Raw genomic sequence first — 16,750 nt, forward strand, 5'->3', positions numbered from 1 at the left:
GCAGATCCCAACAGTTTTATTTCTTCATCATTTCCCAATATAGTTTTTCAGAGTCCCAATCAGTATTCCCCTTCTTCTTGGAAAGATTATATTGTTATGTTATAGGTTTTACTACGATAAAGTATTTCCAGATAGTTAATCCAAATCTTATTTTCCCTATTTGCAGTTTTGCCTCGCATCTGTCATAATCCTTATTTTACATCCTCAAATCAAACCTGATTCTTGTCCTGTTTCACCTAATATTGCACAAGTTGGTTAGATTTTTTTTCACCTGTCCATTGATAGTATAGGAGGAGTTTCAGGCTGTGGAAAAATATTGAAAAGCAGCATTATCAACAAGGACAAGTGTGCAGGTGATGTTTAGGGAAGCCAAGTGGGGAATGGTAACCAGTTAATTTTATGCAAATATGTGGCAACTGTCTTTATTGTCTTATTTGAGCCCTGAAGCTTGATTCTCTTCCATTCTAGTAAATGGAAGAATCCAGGTGACTTCAATGGAAAAGAACTGAGCTGCTTTTGCCCACAATGAAGGATTTTCATTTGCCTTTACCTGAGCTACATGCTAACACGTCCCGAGTGTCTGTGATTCTGCTACTCAGCACAGGTCATGTGAAAAACACGTTCTTTCATCTTGCTCTTGTGAGGAACAAACATACACAATCGCACCTTTGTAATCAAGATTGTGAAATGAGGGCAGGCCGTGCACCTGCAGGAAGTTTCAGTAGTTAATGGTTTAAGGCGTTCATAATGTTCTCCCATATGTGGATGGTGATTTTGCTTTCCACCTCAGGAAATAAAGGTGGGAGTGATCCAGCCAATTATGCTGAATGACAGAGAATTTCAGTAAATAGGTCTTGCTCTGAAAACGTCTCCACTGACTCTAAGGGGAGCCCAGATCTGGAGTCACAGGTATCAGTGACATAAATTCCACTCTGTACGCAGAAATGGGGTAACTACATACCTATATTTACCATTTATGGATTTCAGACCTCCCTTGAAAATTTGAAGAGAGTTTTGGCACATGTTGTTAAAACTCCACACCAGACAGGAAGAAAACTCATTGGATTTCTCTTTTAGTGTGGGTTTGTTTTTTTTTTCTACTGGGATCTGCTTTTCCAGACCTGGTACGAATTATTAATCTGTAGTGAAGCTGAAAAGCCACTGCAAATAGCACCAGAGGGTAGTTTCATATCTTCAAAATACCTCTGTAGTCCCAAGTCACTTGCATTATGTGTTTCTTAGCAGTGCTGCTGCTACGCAAATTTTTCAGCACCACCTCTTACTTTGAGTTATCAAAAATGAATACTATTCTATACGACTAACATATGACCAAAAAACACTTTTTTCCCCAAAAAACTGACAGAGTTTAGATTTGTTTTTTTATTCAGCTGTAACCATGAGAAAAATTACTTGTTAAACAGTGAACAGATCCTCAGCCTCTCAACCAGCCTCTTCCACAAAATAATAAACAGAAATGTGACATTTGCTCCAAACTAAGGAAGGCTTTGAGGTGGAATGCTATTGTCAAAATATGGGCAGCTTCTGACTGGATACAGTTTGTCTCTTAGACTGCAGTTAAAATGTGAAACACCAGAGGATTTGGAAAATTGGGAAAACATTGGCTAGACGGGCTTTCTTACTAGGAACGAAGTATGTTTTCCCCAAGGTGAATTATCTCAGACAGTAGCATTAAAACAAGTTTTTTTTACAGCCTGCTCAAGCCTAAGAAGTATTTTTACTTGACCATCAGTGACAATTCAGCCTTCAAAGGGCTGTGGGCTCAGGTGTGGGAGCTAAACAATGCATTTTTAATTTCAGGAATGTTACTGGAGGAAGAAAATACCTAACTGGTAACTGCTAGAACACAGTCTCCTATTGCCTTAGCCATAAGCAGTTGTGCTCCAAAGTTACCATGTGCTGCTTTAAAACTGGCCTACAGCGTAGTTGAAACTGTTACCAGGTATGAACATAAAACCTGTTTTTCTGCTGTCATTTACAAAAGGCCTGCTGTATCTCTGAACAGTCAACAGTGCAAGTGCTGCTAGGACTCAGGCCTGCACAGGCCAGTGTTCTAGCTCAGGCACATGCGGTGACCATCTTTGTCTAATCAGGGGCTTGGTGGAAATGCACGGGTTTAAATTTCTGCAAGGAAGAGGAGTAGAATTAATGCCGGCCTAAAAACTTAGGCTTTCTGGCAGCATTTTTTAAACGAGGGGTAGGGAGGAGGTGCAAGGGTAAGAAGCATAAATGATAGTATTGTCTTAAAAACGCATAACCTAGCCAACAGCAATACTTTTGCTGTGGTAGTGACAACTAGAGCCATCTAGGTGACACACAAATGCAAATTTTTGGTTGTTAAGTGGACAAAGAGTGTGATGTATTATACACTATGCAAAACATTGCAAAGAATGCTCATTTTAGCTGAAAGAAAGGCTTAAAAATATTCCACAAAGCAAATATTGTTGATGTTTTCTCTGCAGTTTGCAGCTTAGAAAGCTGGGGGATAGCTCTGCCCTGTGAAAGAGCGAGGTAACATCAAAACTCTTTCAAGGTGTGCTTTTTCCCCCTCTGTCTCTGGACCACCAGATTATGTAATGTCAGCTTATTGTCATGGATAGTCAAGATGAGTTTGATTTTTGATGTATTTTCTCATCTTAACAAATTTGAAGACCTACATTTGCCATAAACTACAAGTGAAAGAATTTTGTCTGCACACAGATGGAGCCAGCCCGAATCGTGGTCTTCAGGGCCAAAAAAGAAAAACAAACCCACATCAGTCACTGTTCAGGCTTCAGCTTGCCTATACAAGCTTGTCTGCAGCCTGTAGCCTGTCAGACAGGTGCTACCTGCGCTACAGAGGGGTGACAGCTATGAAATGTTAACTTCATAGAGCCTTGGATGGATCCTTTTCTGCAGATGAAACTGGGACACTGGGATTTCATTACAGCTCATCAATTGAAAAAAAAAAAAAAACCAAAACCAGAGAGAGAACTCCATAGAGCTGTGCCCTAGTTTAGTTTTTTTCCTTTTGGGAAGGGTTCTTTGATAGCATTTTAAGTTGAAATCTCTGTTTTTCCACACACGTATAGCTGATCACATGAAGAATTATGGGAGAAAAGAGAGAAAGATACTTGAGTAGTTCAAGTGGGTAAGACAGCCTTTTGTGCACCCTTCCAAAGCTTTCATGTGAAGCAGTCAGAGCTGCCCTGGCGAGTTCTGCGCTGAGCTGCTCCTCGCACTCTGCGCTGCTCTCCTTTGCCTTGCACAGGGGGCTGATGTGGCTGGAAAGGTGTCACCATGAGAATATTGCTGGGAAAAGAACAGCAGATGTTGGAAACAAGCAGGGTTTGCAAACTGTACTGTGTCTACCTATGAGCCATGTGCCTGTCACTTGACCAGAAAGAAAAATGTTGCTGGAGCTTCGCAGGTGTTTCATAAATACTGAGACAGGATGAACCAGAGGAAGTGTTGACTCTGGGCTGCTTGGGTGAGGGGGAGCATTAATCACATTTTTGGGGCCTGAGATGCCTGAATTTGATGTTGTTCTGGGGATCTCTGCCAGAGCTCTTCTATCACGTTTCATACCCAGACATGACTGTAGGGCAGCCAAGGGCTTAATTCCATGGACGTGTTGCTTGCTTGGCACATTGGAGGCAAAAATGCCACAGCCTATGAAATTAATCCAGTTTATCAGCATGGCCAGAACTTAGTGCACGATTGCTGCAGCATCTTGCATGGTATCTGGGACCATAAGCGTGAGAATTGCCTGGAACGGGCTGCCATCACTGGTCAGAGGTGCCAAACATCTCTGAGGAGGTGCCAGGGTGCACCCCGCACCCACAGCCCTGCAGCCAATCCCTGCAGGAAGGGAACTTAGGCAAGATCCAGCCTTGGATTATCTCCAGCAGCTGCTCGTGTCTTTGCTCTTTGCAGTCTGATGTAGCAGCAGGATGAGGCCATAGCAGATGGGATGATGAAAGGTCAGGGCAGCTCCCCAGGACACCAAATTCCCTGTTCCCACAGGTGATCCCAGGAAGGAGGGAACAGGAATACCTCGTTGGTACTCAGGGTTGTCCTGTGTCCCTGCCACTTGGGTTCGCATCAGACTCTCCTGCCTGTGATGTTTGTCTGCGTGGTGTGAACGAATGAGACAAGGTCCTTCCAAGGGGCTTCTTGCTTCTTCCTGGAGCAGGGAAGGAAGGAAAGCCTTTTTGGGCATGGACAGGAACTCCATCAGGCCAGCGCTTTTCCTGAGTCCGCTGGTTCATGGGGAGGACCTGGAGCCTCATGGGTGTGCGCAGAGGTGCCTGCCAGCAGATCCCAGGCAGCTCTGCTTGATACAAGAAGTTGCTGTTACAAAAAATGGAATATTTTGATTTAAGCTGAAGTTTCATCTAAGCAGTCGTGTTCTTTGAAAGTTAGTCTGAATATCTCTCTACAGAGTGTTTTCTGTCAGTGTTTTCCAGACACTGTTTATTCTGTGGAGATGACAATGCCTTGTGTGCAGTGTGATCTGTGCTGAACAGATGGCGCTGCTGCTGCCAGCGTCTGCTTGGAGTCTCTGTCTCAAAGGCAAGGTCAGGAGACCTTATAGTGACCTTCCGGTACCTGAAGGGGCTACAAGAAAGCTGGGGAGGGACTGTTTACAAAGGCTTGTAGTGATAGGATGAGGGGGAATGGGTATAAACTGGAGAGAGGCAGATTTAGGCTAGACATAAGGAATAATTTCTTCGTGCCTGGAGTGGTGAGGCACTGGCACAGGCTGCCCAGGGAAGGTGTGGCTGCCCCATCCCTGGAGGTGTTCAAGGCCAGGTTGGATGGGGCCTTGGGCAGCCTGGTCTGGTGGGAGGTGTCCCTGCCCATGGCAGAGGGGTTGGAAGTGGATGAGCTTTAAGGTCCTTTCCAACCCAAACTGTTCTATGAGTCCATGATTCAAATCAGTCCTGGGAAAGTAATAGAACGCTTATTCATATGCGTGCAAGTAGGAAATGCATCCTGCCTGGCTGCACACGGTGGATGGAGAGCTGTCCTCACGGAGGATGCTCGCTTCCCAAAACTCCAAAACAACGCTTGGGAGAGCGGACGTTGGCAGCTGCTCGGGGTCTCCCACCCGTCCAAAACGGATGTCCTAAGAGTGAGCCCCGTGCTGTTAGTGCGCCACGCGCACTACCTGCGTACCTGTGTCCGTGACGAGAACCCGCCCCGCGCCCGCCCGCTCAGCCCAGGGGCGTCTCGGCGGCAACTACGCGGTGTCGGGGCGGGCAGGAGCGCGGCCAGCGCCCGACACTCTCTGCCTGCGGTCCGGGGACTTTCCCCTAGGCGGGCCGGAGCCCGTGAGGAACCGCGTCCTCCGTTCGTAGCCTAGCGAGCAGGTCTTCAGGGCATCCCACCAGCTTTCGGTATATGAAGAAGCTTTATAGAAGGCGGCAACGGGTTAGCCCTCACGGATAGAGCGAGTAGAGTTCCCGCACCGTTCCTCCTCTCGCTGCTTTCCGCAGGCGACGCAGAAGCAGCAGATTCGTTCCGCCACCGCGGAGGCCTGCCCGAACTCGGATAGCCGCGATATCGGCACCACCGGAGCGCGGTACCGAGCCCCCGCCCCGCACATTGAATATGCAAATCGAGCGCGTAGTCACGCCCTCTCCCCTCGGCGCTATCGTAGCGCCGCCGTGTGGCCGCGGGCAGGAGGAGTTGCCACCGCCCGCCCTGGGAAGCGCGGGGACTGGCGCTGGACACGGGGGTCGTCTTGAACCACTCGGGTTTCCCTGCACCGACAGAAAGTCCGCTCCGACAGTGCTGTTTGATGTCTCCATCAGTGGTATAGACAGCGAGATCGAGTGCACCCTCAGCGAGTTTGCAGAAGACACCGAGCTGAGTGATGTGGTTGTCACACCAGAATGTCATCCAGAGCGACCTGGACAGGCAGCAGAAGTGGGGCTGTGAAAACCTCAGGCAGTTCAACGAGGCCAAGTGCAAGGTCCTACACCTGGGTCGGGGCAATCCACGGTTTCAAAATAGGATGTGGCATGATGTGATTGAGAGCAGCCCTACAGAGAAGGACCTGAGAGTGCTGCTTGATGGGAAGCTCTACATGAGCTGACAATGTGCGCTCACGGCCCAGATGGCCAATCGTATCCTGGGCTGCATCAAAAGAAGCGTGGCCAGCAGGGCGAGGGAGGAGATTCTGCCCCTCTATTCCTCTCCTGTGAGACCTCATCTGGAGCATTGTGTCCAGTTCTGGAATTCTCAACATAAGGAGATGGAACTGTTGGAACAGGTCCAGAGGAGGGCTACAAGGATGATCAGAGGGCTGGAGCACTTCCCATACAAGGACAGGCTGAGAGAGTTGGGGTTGTTCAGCCTGGAGAAGGGAAGGCTCTGAGGAGACCTCATAGAAGCTTCCAGTACCTGAAGGGGCTACAAGAAAGCTGGGGAGGGACTGTTCACAAAGTCTTGTAGTGATAGGACAAGGGGCAATGGATATAAACTGGAGAGGGGCAGATTTAGGCTAGACATAAGGAAGACTTTCTTCACCATGAGAGTGGTGAGGCACTGGCACAGGTTGCCCAGGGAAGCTGGGGCTGCCCCATCCCTGGAGGTGTTCAGGGCCAGGTTGGATGGGGCCTTGAGCAGCCTGGTCTGGTGGGAGGTGTCCCTGCCCATGGCAGGGGGGTTGGAACTGGATAATCTTTAACATCCCTTCCAATGCAAACTGGTTTGCGATTCTAAAATCAGTTTTCCTTGCGGTTGGTTTCCTCCATCCCCCGAGACAACCTGGAACACCTGCAGGGCTGAAGAATGTTAAGGCATATGAGAAAACATGATAAATATATCCATATAGGACTTAGATATTATTGATAGTTGATTGTGATAGAGTATTGTACTAAGAATATAATAACAGGTGTTGGAAATCCATCTTTATGACAACTACAAGGATACTGTTCAATTGTCCCATTTACAGCCCCAGTTAGGCTGAATCAACAGATTGTGTAGGAGATGTCAGAAAATCATATTAGGTTTGATGATAATTGAAGATTCAAAGGTCACCTATTTTTGAGTATAAGCATAGACTAGATAAAGGTATATGTTAATGGAACAGCTTGAGGTTTTTCTTCAAAGTTTAAAGGTGAATAGACCAGCATCCTGGCTGCCTGGGACCAGGACAGCACGCGGGAGACCCAGAGGTTTTACAGCTGATGGGACGGCACAAACACTTCCTGGAACAGCCAGTTCCTTAGAATTCTTTCTTTTTTCCGTTAGGGTTAACGAAATGTTACTAAATTTTCATTCAAATACTTTACACTTCTTTACTCATAGAGTAGAATCCACTCATTGAACTGCTTCCTGTGCAGAATGCAAAATAAAAACAACACACTTGAACTTTCAGTTTCTATTAAGAGTAGATACAGACTCATCCTTTAATGAATCATAACCAAACATCAAAGAGGAATAACATTCAAAAATTTTTATAAAAGTAACCTTAAGTCAGGACTTTAAAAAGGCCTCCAGGACCTCAGCCTTTTCACACAGTGACCCCAGCCCCGCCCCGAGGTCGGTAAATACTGTGAGCTTTGCTTTACAGGTGGGAAGCGCAGGCTTCCACATTGCAACATGCTGCAATTCCCAGCCAGAGACCTGGAGATGCCCAAACTAACACCTAGCAAGGCTGTACTTCAGAGGGCACTCGACACAATTCCAGCCCCGCAAAAACAGTCCATGTTCTCACCCGAACAGGGTGAGGATTCAAACACCACAGCTCCTAAATACAGCACGTAACTCCCTGTGCACTAGAGGCACGCACCAGTCCTTATGCTGTGTAAGACACGACACGTTGCATTCAGAACATCGCGTGGTGCTCCAGAAACACCCGAGGGGGAGCTCCTGAGAAACCCAACTAGAGCAAAGGGCAACCAAGGCCACAGCAGCACCGGGGTTAGACGGAAGAAGTTCTCATCCGGCTGTCGGGAAGCACAAACGCCTCACAGGCTTGAGGTGCTACGGACTGGACAGCCACTGCTGTTCAAAATCACACAGGGTACAGTGTAACACCACCACTGTGGTTTAGTCCCCAGAATCACAGAAGTAGTCTTTAAGTAGACGTACATCCTATCGAGATCACAGGAATTCCTATTCACAAGCAGTGATCACTAGATCTGTCAGTCAAGTGTAAAGTCTCAATTAAATAATGCTAACTACTGTCATCAGACAAGATTAATTCAAAATAGCACTGAAGACATTATGGTTTTACAATTACATGTCATTATGCAATATATCAAAACATGCAGTTTGCTCAAGTATTTCAGTAACATTGAAAATAAAAAGGTAATCTCCCACTTTCTTTGAGTCAAACCATTCTGTACATGGCATAAAAACATAGCAAAGGAAGGGCTTGAGTAGTGTGAAGCCTTTATAACACACTCACTGTCTCTAGCAGACAGCGGCATCTTCCTTTTCGCTTATATGGGTGTTACAAAAGTAGAAAGAGATACTCCATAGGTTTGCTGTATCAGTTTTACTTCTACACATCCAAAGAAAACAACTCCTTATGGGATTACACCTTAGCCACTCAAAGTAAAGCTTTTCTTAAGGTGTTGCAAAGTTATTGCAGTGGCTGGAATATTTAATAGTCAAACCCGAAGTACTATAGAAGCATACCCCAGAGGTTTTATTAGCAGTCAAAATATGCTCAGTATACAAATCAGTGTTTATTTGAAACAACTGTAAATGATATTTCACAACATAAATGAAATCTGGTTACAGCGTTCTGGTGGCTGAAGTAGCTGTGAATCGACTACAAACCAATAACCTGCCAGTATAATCTTAAATGAGGTTTCATTTACACCACAAATGCTATGACATCCCATTAAAAAGTAGTCAACCAACTATTTTCTCTCCTAGAATGAGCAACGGTGAACACTACGAGCAACACACTTGAAACAAACAATTCAACTTTTGTGACTGAAATTTTTAAACAACTTTCAATCATTCAAGTACTGTGGTCCCTAAGCACATACTCCTACATGGCTAAAAAATACATGGTAGACAATTGAGCACTCTGCCGTCATCAAATCGTAAGAATACAAAACTGCCAGATTTTAAACAGCAAATTGTAATCATTTAATTAAAAATAGAAGAATTAGGTAGACTATTTTGCAAATAAAACAGCACACTAGTGTGCTATATATTAAGGCATACTTTTAAATGCGCACTTGTCATCTCTAACAAGTTTTATACAATTGCTACCAAGTGAAAGGACTATCATTATCTTGCAAAACTGAGAAAGAAATACAAAATATCTGGAAGCCTACATTTTTAAAGTACAAAATTAACCTTCAGTCCTTGGGTTGAAATACTATACATGGTACAAACAGTGATTCTCCCCTACAAGATCTCTCGAGGATTTCTTAAAGCTGGAGGTAAATTCGAAGGTTTTGATTCTTCATCCAGAAGTACCAAATCTTCAATTTCGCGACCTTTGTATTTTCTTTTACAGATCTTCACAATGACTTTCTTCTTGAGGAACAATTTCAAAGCTTCTCTTGAAGCAACCGCTTTGGCATTTTCCATACTTTTACCACAGCCAGTACCCAAGTAGACAGACTTGCACCTCAGTTCACAAACTATATTTTCTAGAGAGCTCTTATTTTGAGGCAAGTCTGCAAGTTCCTTCAGGGGAACAAAAGCAACATCTAGCGTAGCTTTTACAGACTGAATAGACGAGTTTAGAAGTTCCACATGATTTACGTTAGGACTGAAGCCTCCAACAGCAACCAGCTTCCAGGCTACAGCTTTGTACAGTCTGTTGAAAAAAGGTTGTCTTTCCTTTGCATCTTCACTGGTTAACGGTTTGCACAAAGCCTTAGCAGGGCTTTCACCTGCCTGAGAGCCACTCTTGGAAGCAAGCTGTGGTGAACCTGCCTGTGTGCCACCTTTTGAGGCCAACAGGGAAGCACCTGCCTGAGCTCCACCTCGGGAAGCCAGCGATGAGGGCCCTTGCTGAGCACCGCTCCGAGCGGCCAGCAGCGAAGCAGCCACCTGAGCACTGCTCTTGGATGTCAGCAGTGAGGATCCCTGCTGAGCACCACTCCGAGCAGCTAGCAACGAGGCAGCCACCTCAGCGCTGCTCTTCGATGCCAGGAGCGGGGAGCCCACCTTAGCAGGGCCCTTGGAAGCCAGCAGCAGTGAAGCACCTGCCTGAGCGCTGCTTTTGGGGGCCAGCAGCAACGAGGCGCCCACCTGAGTGCCAGTTTTGGGGGCTAGCAGCAGCGAGGTGCCTGCCTGAGCACCGCTCTTGGACACTGATGCTGGAGCACTCACTTGGTTTTTGGAAGACAGCAATGCAGCACTTGTTTGTGGTGTGCTCTTGGCAGCTGGTGGCACCGTTGCTGCCTGTGGGGTGCTCTTGGTGGTCGGTGTCACTGCCACTGCCTGTGGGGTGCTCTTGGCAGTCAGTGGCACCGCCGCTGCCACCACTGCTGCCTGCGGGGTGTTCTTGCTGGTTGGTGGGACTGCTGCCGCTGCCACTGTTGTGCTCTTAGCAGCTGGTGGCACTGCTGCTGCAACTGTTTCTGCCTGCGGGCTGCTCTTGGCAGCTGGTGGCACTGCTGCTGCCACCGTGTCCGCCTGCGGGCTGCTCTTGGCAGCCAGTGGCACCGTTCCTGCCACTGCCTCTGCCTGTGGGGAACTCTTGGCAGCCGGTGGCACCGGTGCTGCCACTACTTCTGCCTGTGGGATGCTCTTGGCAGCCAGTGGCACTGTGCTTACTGTAGTTTTCTTTTCAGGTGACGGCACATCTTCACGCTTGCTTTCCTTAGGTGGATTTGAGCAAGGCTTCTCTCCCGACTCTTTTTCAGATGAAGACAGATTCTGCTCAGTAGTATTTTCAGCATTTGAAGGTTTTCCTTCTGTTTCCATGTCTGATTCTGTGACCGTTCCTTGGTTTGGACTGCACGTTGACTGGGAACTTTCTGGATCTTTGCTAAGAACTTTTTCCTGCTTTTTTGGCAATATGCTTTCTCTTTCCTTTGTAGTTTCTGCCTTGGTAGTTTTCACATCCTTTCCAGTATCATTACAATCTTTGCTTTTCTCAACAGCTCGCTTCTTGGAGGGCTCCTCTACCCCTTCTGCAAAACAAGGAAAATACATTACCCTTTTTAATTTCTGCACTGGCAAACATTCATCTAGTAACAATTTATCTGTTTTCAAAAAACTTCTAGCAATAATCTCTGTAAGCTTAGAAGTCGTATGTTAGGAACACACCTTCTAAGTATTACCCTACTATTTCAGAATATTTTAGTACTGTTTGACAAAAATCTAAAAATACTCAGGTGCAAAATTTCAGGTTTTGGTTTGCGGCCTGTAGGCAAGTATGTATTTATATTCTTGACGTCCAAACCAAAAATGACCAAAGTATGTTAAACAGACTCTCCCACCTAAAAAAAGTGCCTTACTAGTATCATAAAGATGTCTTTAAAATACCATTTTAAGAAAGTAAGTTTCTCACAAAGCAACAACATCTGATTAGTGTTAAAAGCAAAGTAAGAAGAATACATTTAAGCTGAAGTTCTACAGTCTACATGTCATAGAAAAAGAAAAATCAACTAGAAGCACACTGGTTGCAGAAATCCAAAACAAGAGCTCCACATCACCGATGGAATATTTACGTGTTACATCTATTTCACATGTATTACACGAGGAGAAAAGAGCAGGGAGAGGGGAAATGCATAACAAGGAATTTTAAATGTAAGTTATCCCGACTAGTTTTGAGCGCGAGGTAAAGCGAGAACATTCAAATAAACAAGCATTTTCTAGACTCCTATGTATTGTCACAGCTATGATCTGCTAACCATTGCTACTTGATATGCCTCTTTTCTTCACCTTGGCAACCAGTTCGTCTCTGGTGGTGTGGACGGGTGCGCCAGTCACTTGGATGCCTTCGGCCATTGCCAGCGCCTTCCCCATCACCCGCGCCGGGTACCTGCAGGGGCGACAAGGGGACAGGACGAGAAGGCCGCCCTCAGCCGGCCGCCCCCACGGAGCCTCACACGCTGCCGGTGAGCGCCCGTCCCACACTCACCGGCAGCCCAGGAAGACGTGGTTGGCCCAGACCATGGAGAGGGACACGAGGCGCTGCTGCTGCTCGGTGCCCGCCGCCGGCAGCTCCCCGCCGGCGTTGCGCAGCAGGAACTCGCGGCGGTGCCGCCACTGGTGCTCGGGCTCGCAGGCCCCGCGCAGCGCCTCCGCCCAGGCCACCTCTTCCGACGTGCGCCCCAAGGGCTCGGACGACGCCTTGCCCGACGCCATAGCCGCCGCGCGGGGCCGCCCCACGACACCCCCTCCTCCGCCTCTGCCTCCACCTTCCGGCTGCCTCCGGCAACGGAAACGGCAACGGGCGCCGCCACTTCCGGCCGCGCCGGGTGACCTCACTGCCGGCGCGCACCACCCCGGGGGGCGGGGCGTAAGGGAGAGGGCGGGAGAGAGGGAGAGGCGGGGACTCAGGGCGGGAGCGAGGGGGCGGGGCCTCATGGAGAGGGAGGACATGATGGGCGTGGTCTGAGGGGGGCGCGGCCTCAGAGAGAGGGCGGGAGCGAGGGAGGGGCAGGGCCTAAGGGCGACGGTGAAGGGAGACGCGGGGAGGAGGCGGGGCCTCAGGAGAGGGAGAGGGCGGGGCGAGGGGGGCCGGAGGGCGAGGGCGGGAGCGAGGGAGAGGCGGTAGGCGGGGCCTCAGGGAGAGGGCGGGAGCGAGGGGGCCTGATGGAGAAAGCGAGGACGAAGGGCGGGGTCAGAGGGCGGTGTCGTGGAGAGGGGCGGGGCCTAAGGACGAGGGGGCCTGAGGGCGCGAGCTGGAGCGAGGGGGCGGGGCTTCAGGGCGGGAGTGAGGGGGGCGGGGCTTCAGGGCGGGAGTGAGGGGGCGGGGCCTCAGGACGAGGGCGGAGAGAAGCGGGGTGGGGCTTCTCGGTGACGTCACGGTGCCGCGAGCGCCGCGGGGCGGGGTTATTTAACCGGCTCCGCTCCTCCGTACTGGAGCTATGGGTGAGCCCTGGGGCTGTGCGGGAGCTGTGTGCTAATCATAGAGCGGTTTGAGTTGGAAGGGACCTTAAAGATCATCCAGTTCCACTCCACCTGCTATGGGCAGGGACATCTCCCACCAGACCAGGCTGCCCAAGGCCCCATCCAACCTGGCCTTGAACACCTCCAGGGATGGGGCAGACACACCTTCCCGGGGCAGCCTGTGCCGGTGCCTCACCACCCTCATGGTGAAGAAACTTCTCCTTACGTCTAGTCTAAATCTGCTCCTCTGCAGTTTATATCCATTCCTCTTTGTACTATTACTCCATGCCCTTGTAAACAGCCCCTTCCCCAGCTTTCCTGTAGCCCCCTTCAGGTACTGGAAGGTTGCTGTGAGGTCTCCTAGGAATCTTCTCCAGACTGAACAACCCCAATTCTCTCAGCCTGTCCTTGTATGGGAGGTGCTCCAGCCCTCTGTTCATCTTTGTAGCCCTCCCCTGGACCCGTTCCAACAGCTCCATATCCTTCTTATGCTGAGGATTGCAGAACTGGACACAATACTCCAGGAGGATAATCATGAGAGCAGAGTAGAAGGGGAGAATTATGTCTATGAACCTGCTGCCCACGCTTCTTTTCATACAGCCCAGGATATGGTTGGCACCCTGGGCATTGTTGCATCCCGACTTATAGAGGAGTAAAAGCTCCTTGGAGAGCTGCTCTCCCACTATCCTCAGCCCTTGAGCCTGTGGCATGCTGCCTGGTTCTCCATCCTTCTGCCATGTTTTTGAGGTGCTAAAGGAAAAAAAAAAGATGGTGTTGGCACAGCTTCTGATTTTGTATCCTGCCTGGTAAAAGTGTGAACAGAAGTATAGTGATCGTGCCCCTGCACTCAGCATTGGTGAGGCCGCACCTCAAATACTGTGTTGAGTTTTGGGCCCCTCACTGCAAGAACGACCTTGAGGTCCCGGAGCATGTCCAGAGAAGAGCAATGAAGCTGATGAAGGGTCTGGAGAACAAATCCTGTGATGAAAGGCTGAGGGAACTGACGCTGTTAACTCTGGAGAAAAGAAGGCTGATGACCTTATGGCTGTCTACAACTATATGAAAAGAGGCTGTAGTGAGGTAGGTGTTGGTCTCTTAAGTAACAAGTGACAGGATGAGAGGACGCGGCCTCAAGTTGTGTCAGGGGAGGTTTAGATTGGATATTAGGAAAAATTTCCTTACTGAAAGAGTCGTGAAGCACTGTAACGGACTGCCCAGGGAAGCGGTGAAGTCACCATTCCTGGAGGTGCTCAGAAAAGATCTAAACATGGCATTTTAGAACAAAGTTTAGTAGGCATGGTGCTGTTAGGCTGACAGTTGGACTTATTTTAGACATCTTTTCCAACCTTAAGGATTTGATGGTTCTGTGGTCTTTCTGCTTATGGATTCATTTGAGCTTTGCTGAGGTAAGAGTTCATGGGATGAAATCATATTTTTGCCCCCTTGGTGTGTGATAGGAAAGGTGGTGGCAAGAAAATGGGTTGTTGTATCATTTTGGAGGAAACATTAATAAATGAGGGCTTTTAAGTATGAGGCCTGCTGGCTACAAAGGGTTCAGCTGTGTAGGCTGTCTTCACATTGCAAAAATGTATCCCAACATTTTATTCAAAACCAGTTGGAGAATTCTGTTTGAAAAAGTAATAAACACACTGAAAATATCCCAGGCTTCAGTATGCCAAGATGGTGCTTGCTAAATTAGTGCAACAGGGGAGAGAGTTTTGAATTCCAAAGGGCTGCCCCGAGAGACCTGTATTGATTTTCTGCCCTTGAATTAGAAGGCAGTGCTTGCTTAAGTTTTCAATTTTTAACACCTGTATGTCATCATGAAGTGAACTACAAAACAGAGAGCATTTGGGGGAGGAATGTTTCTTCTTAAGTGATTTAATGTCTTATTTCATTAAAATTGTTGTGTAATGGTTGAACTTCCTACCTCTATGGTGCAAACCCAAGTGATTAAGGAAACTAAGCCAGAAAAAGACAGTCCAACACACTTTTGCTCGGTATCCATTGTTAGAGTGGAAGTGCTTTTCCTTCACTTTCTTGGTTAGCCCACACAATTTCAATCTTGTACATTGGCAAGAATAATCCATTGATAGAGGACAAGCGAGTGTTAGTGAGTGGGATGGGACCTGACAGACTCACTATTGTTTTGTATTTGCATGTAGAGGAAGAAAAGGGCAGGAAGTTTGTACACTCTCTGGTGTGGATGTCTTGGAGCATTAAGTTTTTTTAGAAACAGTCAGAAGATTTAGAACAGCTCTGTGGTCACCAAGGGTATAGCGTTACCCATCTGTTTCCAGGCATTTGTTGTATCAGTCCTGCATGTGGTTATCTGGTAATGTAGCCTGGCATATATGAAGGGCATGACATTAGGGTTTTCACTGAGAAATGAGGTGGGCCTGTCTCCTAGACCTCTGAGTCTGTGATACCACAGTTCTTGACTTCACGATTAGTACGGACCCTAGAAGGGAACGGAGAATGGAATTCCAGGCAAATACAGGTTTGAGTTTGCACTTAAGCTGAGATCGTCCATGCTGCCAGCCTGTTTGTTCATACTCTGCAATGAAACAATTTGGTTTTTTGACAAACCAGTTTGCACTGGCTTTGAGATCTGCCCCTCAGGGACAGCAGGAATTCAGCCAGGCCTGAGTAGCTGTTGCAGGACTGCCTGTACTCTTGCAAAGGTACCAGAGTAGACAGCACAGCCTTGAATGCCCTGTTCTCCACAACCATCTGAGCTGCCAAGTGAAGTGGCTAAGGACTGAAGAGGGTTAGGCTCCACCAGGTGGTAGGGGTAATCCTGTACACCCAGAAGGGTCCCCAGAAGTCATGTTCTGGAGTTGCAGGGTGAACATCAGTTCCTGATGCCAAACATCAGAGTAGGCCTCCATGTATCAGAGTTTTATGTCTGCTCTTGGTCACCCTATATGTATAGGGACTCAGCTGTGAGTCCTGGACTATTCCAAGAGCACCACTTTGGGGAGCACTGGAGGCTCAGCACAGCTACAAAGTTTTGTATGTTATCTGGTCCTGGGGTGGCTCAAGGACTGATTAGAACAACTTTTTCTTGGCCAGTTTTTGGAGGACAAATGAACTGAAAGCCATTTCACCTCTTTGCCCACTGACTATATGTGTGAACACAAACATAGGTAATAGCTAGAGAAAAGTCAGCAGACAGTCCTGTATGCTTTTGGAATGGTTCACAACAGCTTTTGGCTGTAGTGAGCAGCTTCTATGATCTGGTACCTTTCTGGCACCTCATGCTGCTAATAGTGGTTAATTTTCTCTAATGTTCCTTCTGCATTAACTTAGCCTTGCTGTTGGTACAAAGGTGACGTAAACCAAAATTGAGCCTTTTCCTACCCTTCTTTTCCAGATATAGTCTTTCTAGTTTATTATTGTGTGCTTGAATCATACTGGAAACAGACTAGATCCCAGCCCCAAACTGTGGGATGTCACGCACGTGAATGAACAGACAAATATAATTGTATTCCCGCAATGCTCTTGGAGCACTGCAGGTACATGGTGTCTCAGGTTGATTAAACAAGTGTGTGTGGTAGCAAAGAGAGAAAAACACTGCTGTTAATTTTAAAAAAAAGGAAACAAGTAGCGTTTTCATTCTCACCAGGAAAGGCAATTTCAAAGTTAAACACCTCATTGATGGTGCTAATACTGTGCATTTAATTTTCAACATTGAAAG

At 47.8% G+C, this 16,750-nt stretch overlaps 1 protein-coding gene across 1 annotated transcript; it reads right to left on the bottom strand.

Annotated features, from left to right (window-relative positions):
• Positions 1–7,414: 7,414 nt before the first annotated feature.
• Positions 7,415–12,408, bottom strand: CDKN2AIP (CDKN2A interacting protein). The gene is made up of 3 exons (XM_054066238.1): positions 12,077–12,408; positions 11,847–11,977; positions 7,415–11,123 (listed from the first exon to the last, which is right to left on the bottom strand). Exons 1-3 carry the CDS (start codon positions 12,301–12,303, stop codon positions 9,382–9,384), a joined length of 2,100 nt encoding a protein of 699 aa, XP_053922213.1. The 5' UTR covers positions 12,304–12,408; the 3' UTR covers positions 7,415–9,381.
• Positions 12,409–16,750: the final 4,342 nt, after the last annotated feature.

The sequence above is a fragment of the Cuculus canorus genome, chromosome 4 (genome assembly GCF_017976375.1).
Source record: "Cuculus canorus isolate bCucCan1 chromosome 4, bCucCan1.pri, whole genome shotgun sequence".
In the NCBI taxonomy this organism is placed as follows: Eukaryota; Metazoa; Chordata; class Aves; order Cuculiformes; family Cuculidae; genus Cuculus; species Cuculus canorus.

Excerpts from the sequence above, each read along its gene's own strand:
- CDKN2AIP (XM_054066238.1), bottom strand. The coding sequence starts at position 12,303 with ATGGCGTCGGGCAAGGCGTCGTCCGAGCCCTTGGGGCGCACGTCGGAA. Across the intron at positions 11,978-12,076 it reads CACGTCTTCCTGGGCTGCCG|GTACCCGGCGCGGGTGATGG; the intron begins GTGAGTGTGGGA and ends TCGCCCCTGCAG. Across the intron at positions 11,124-11,846 it reads AGGCATATCAAGTAGCAATG|AAGGGGTAGAGGAGCCCTCC; the intron begins GTTAGCAGATCA and ends CTTGTTTTGCAG.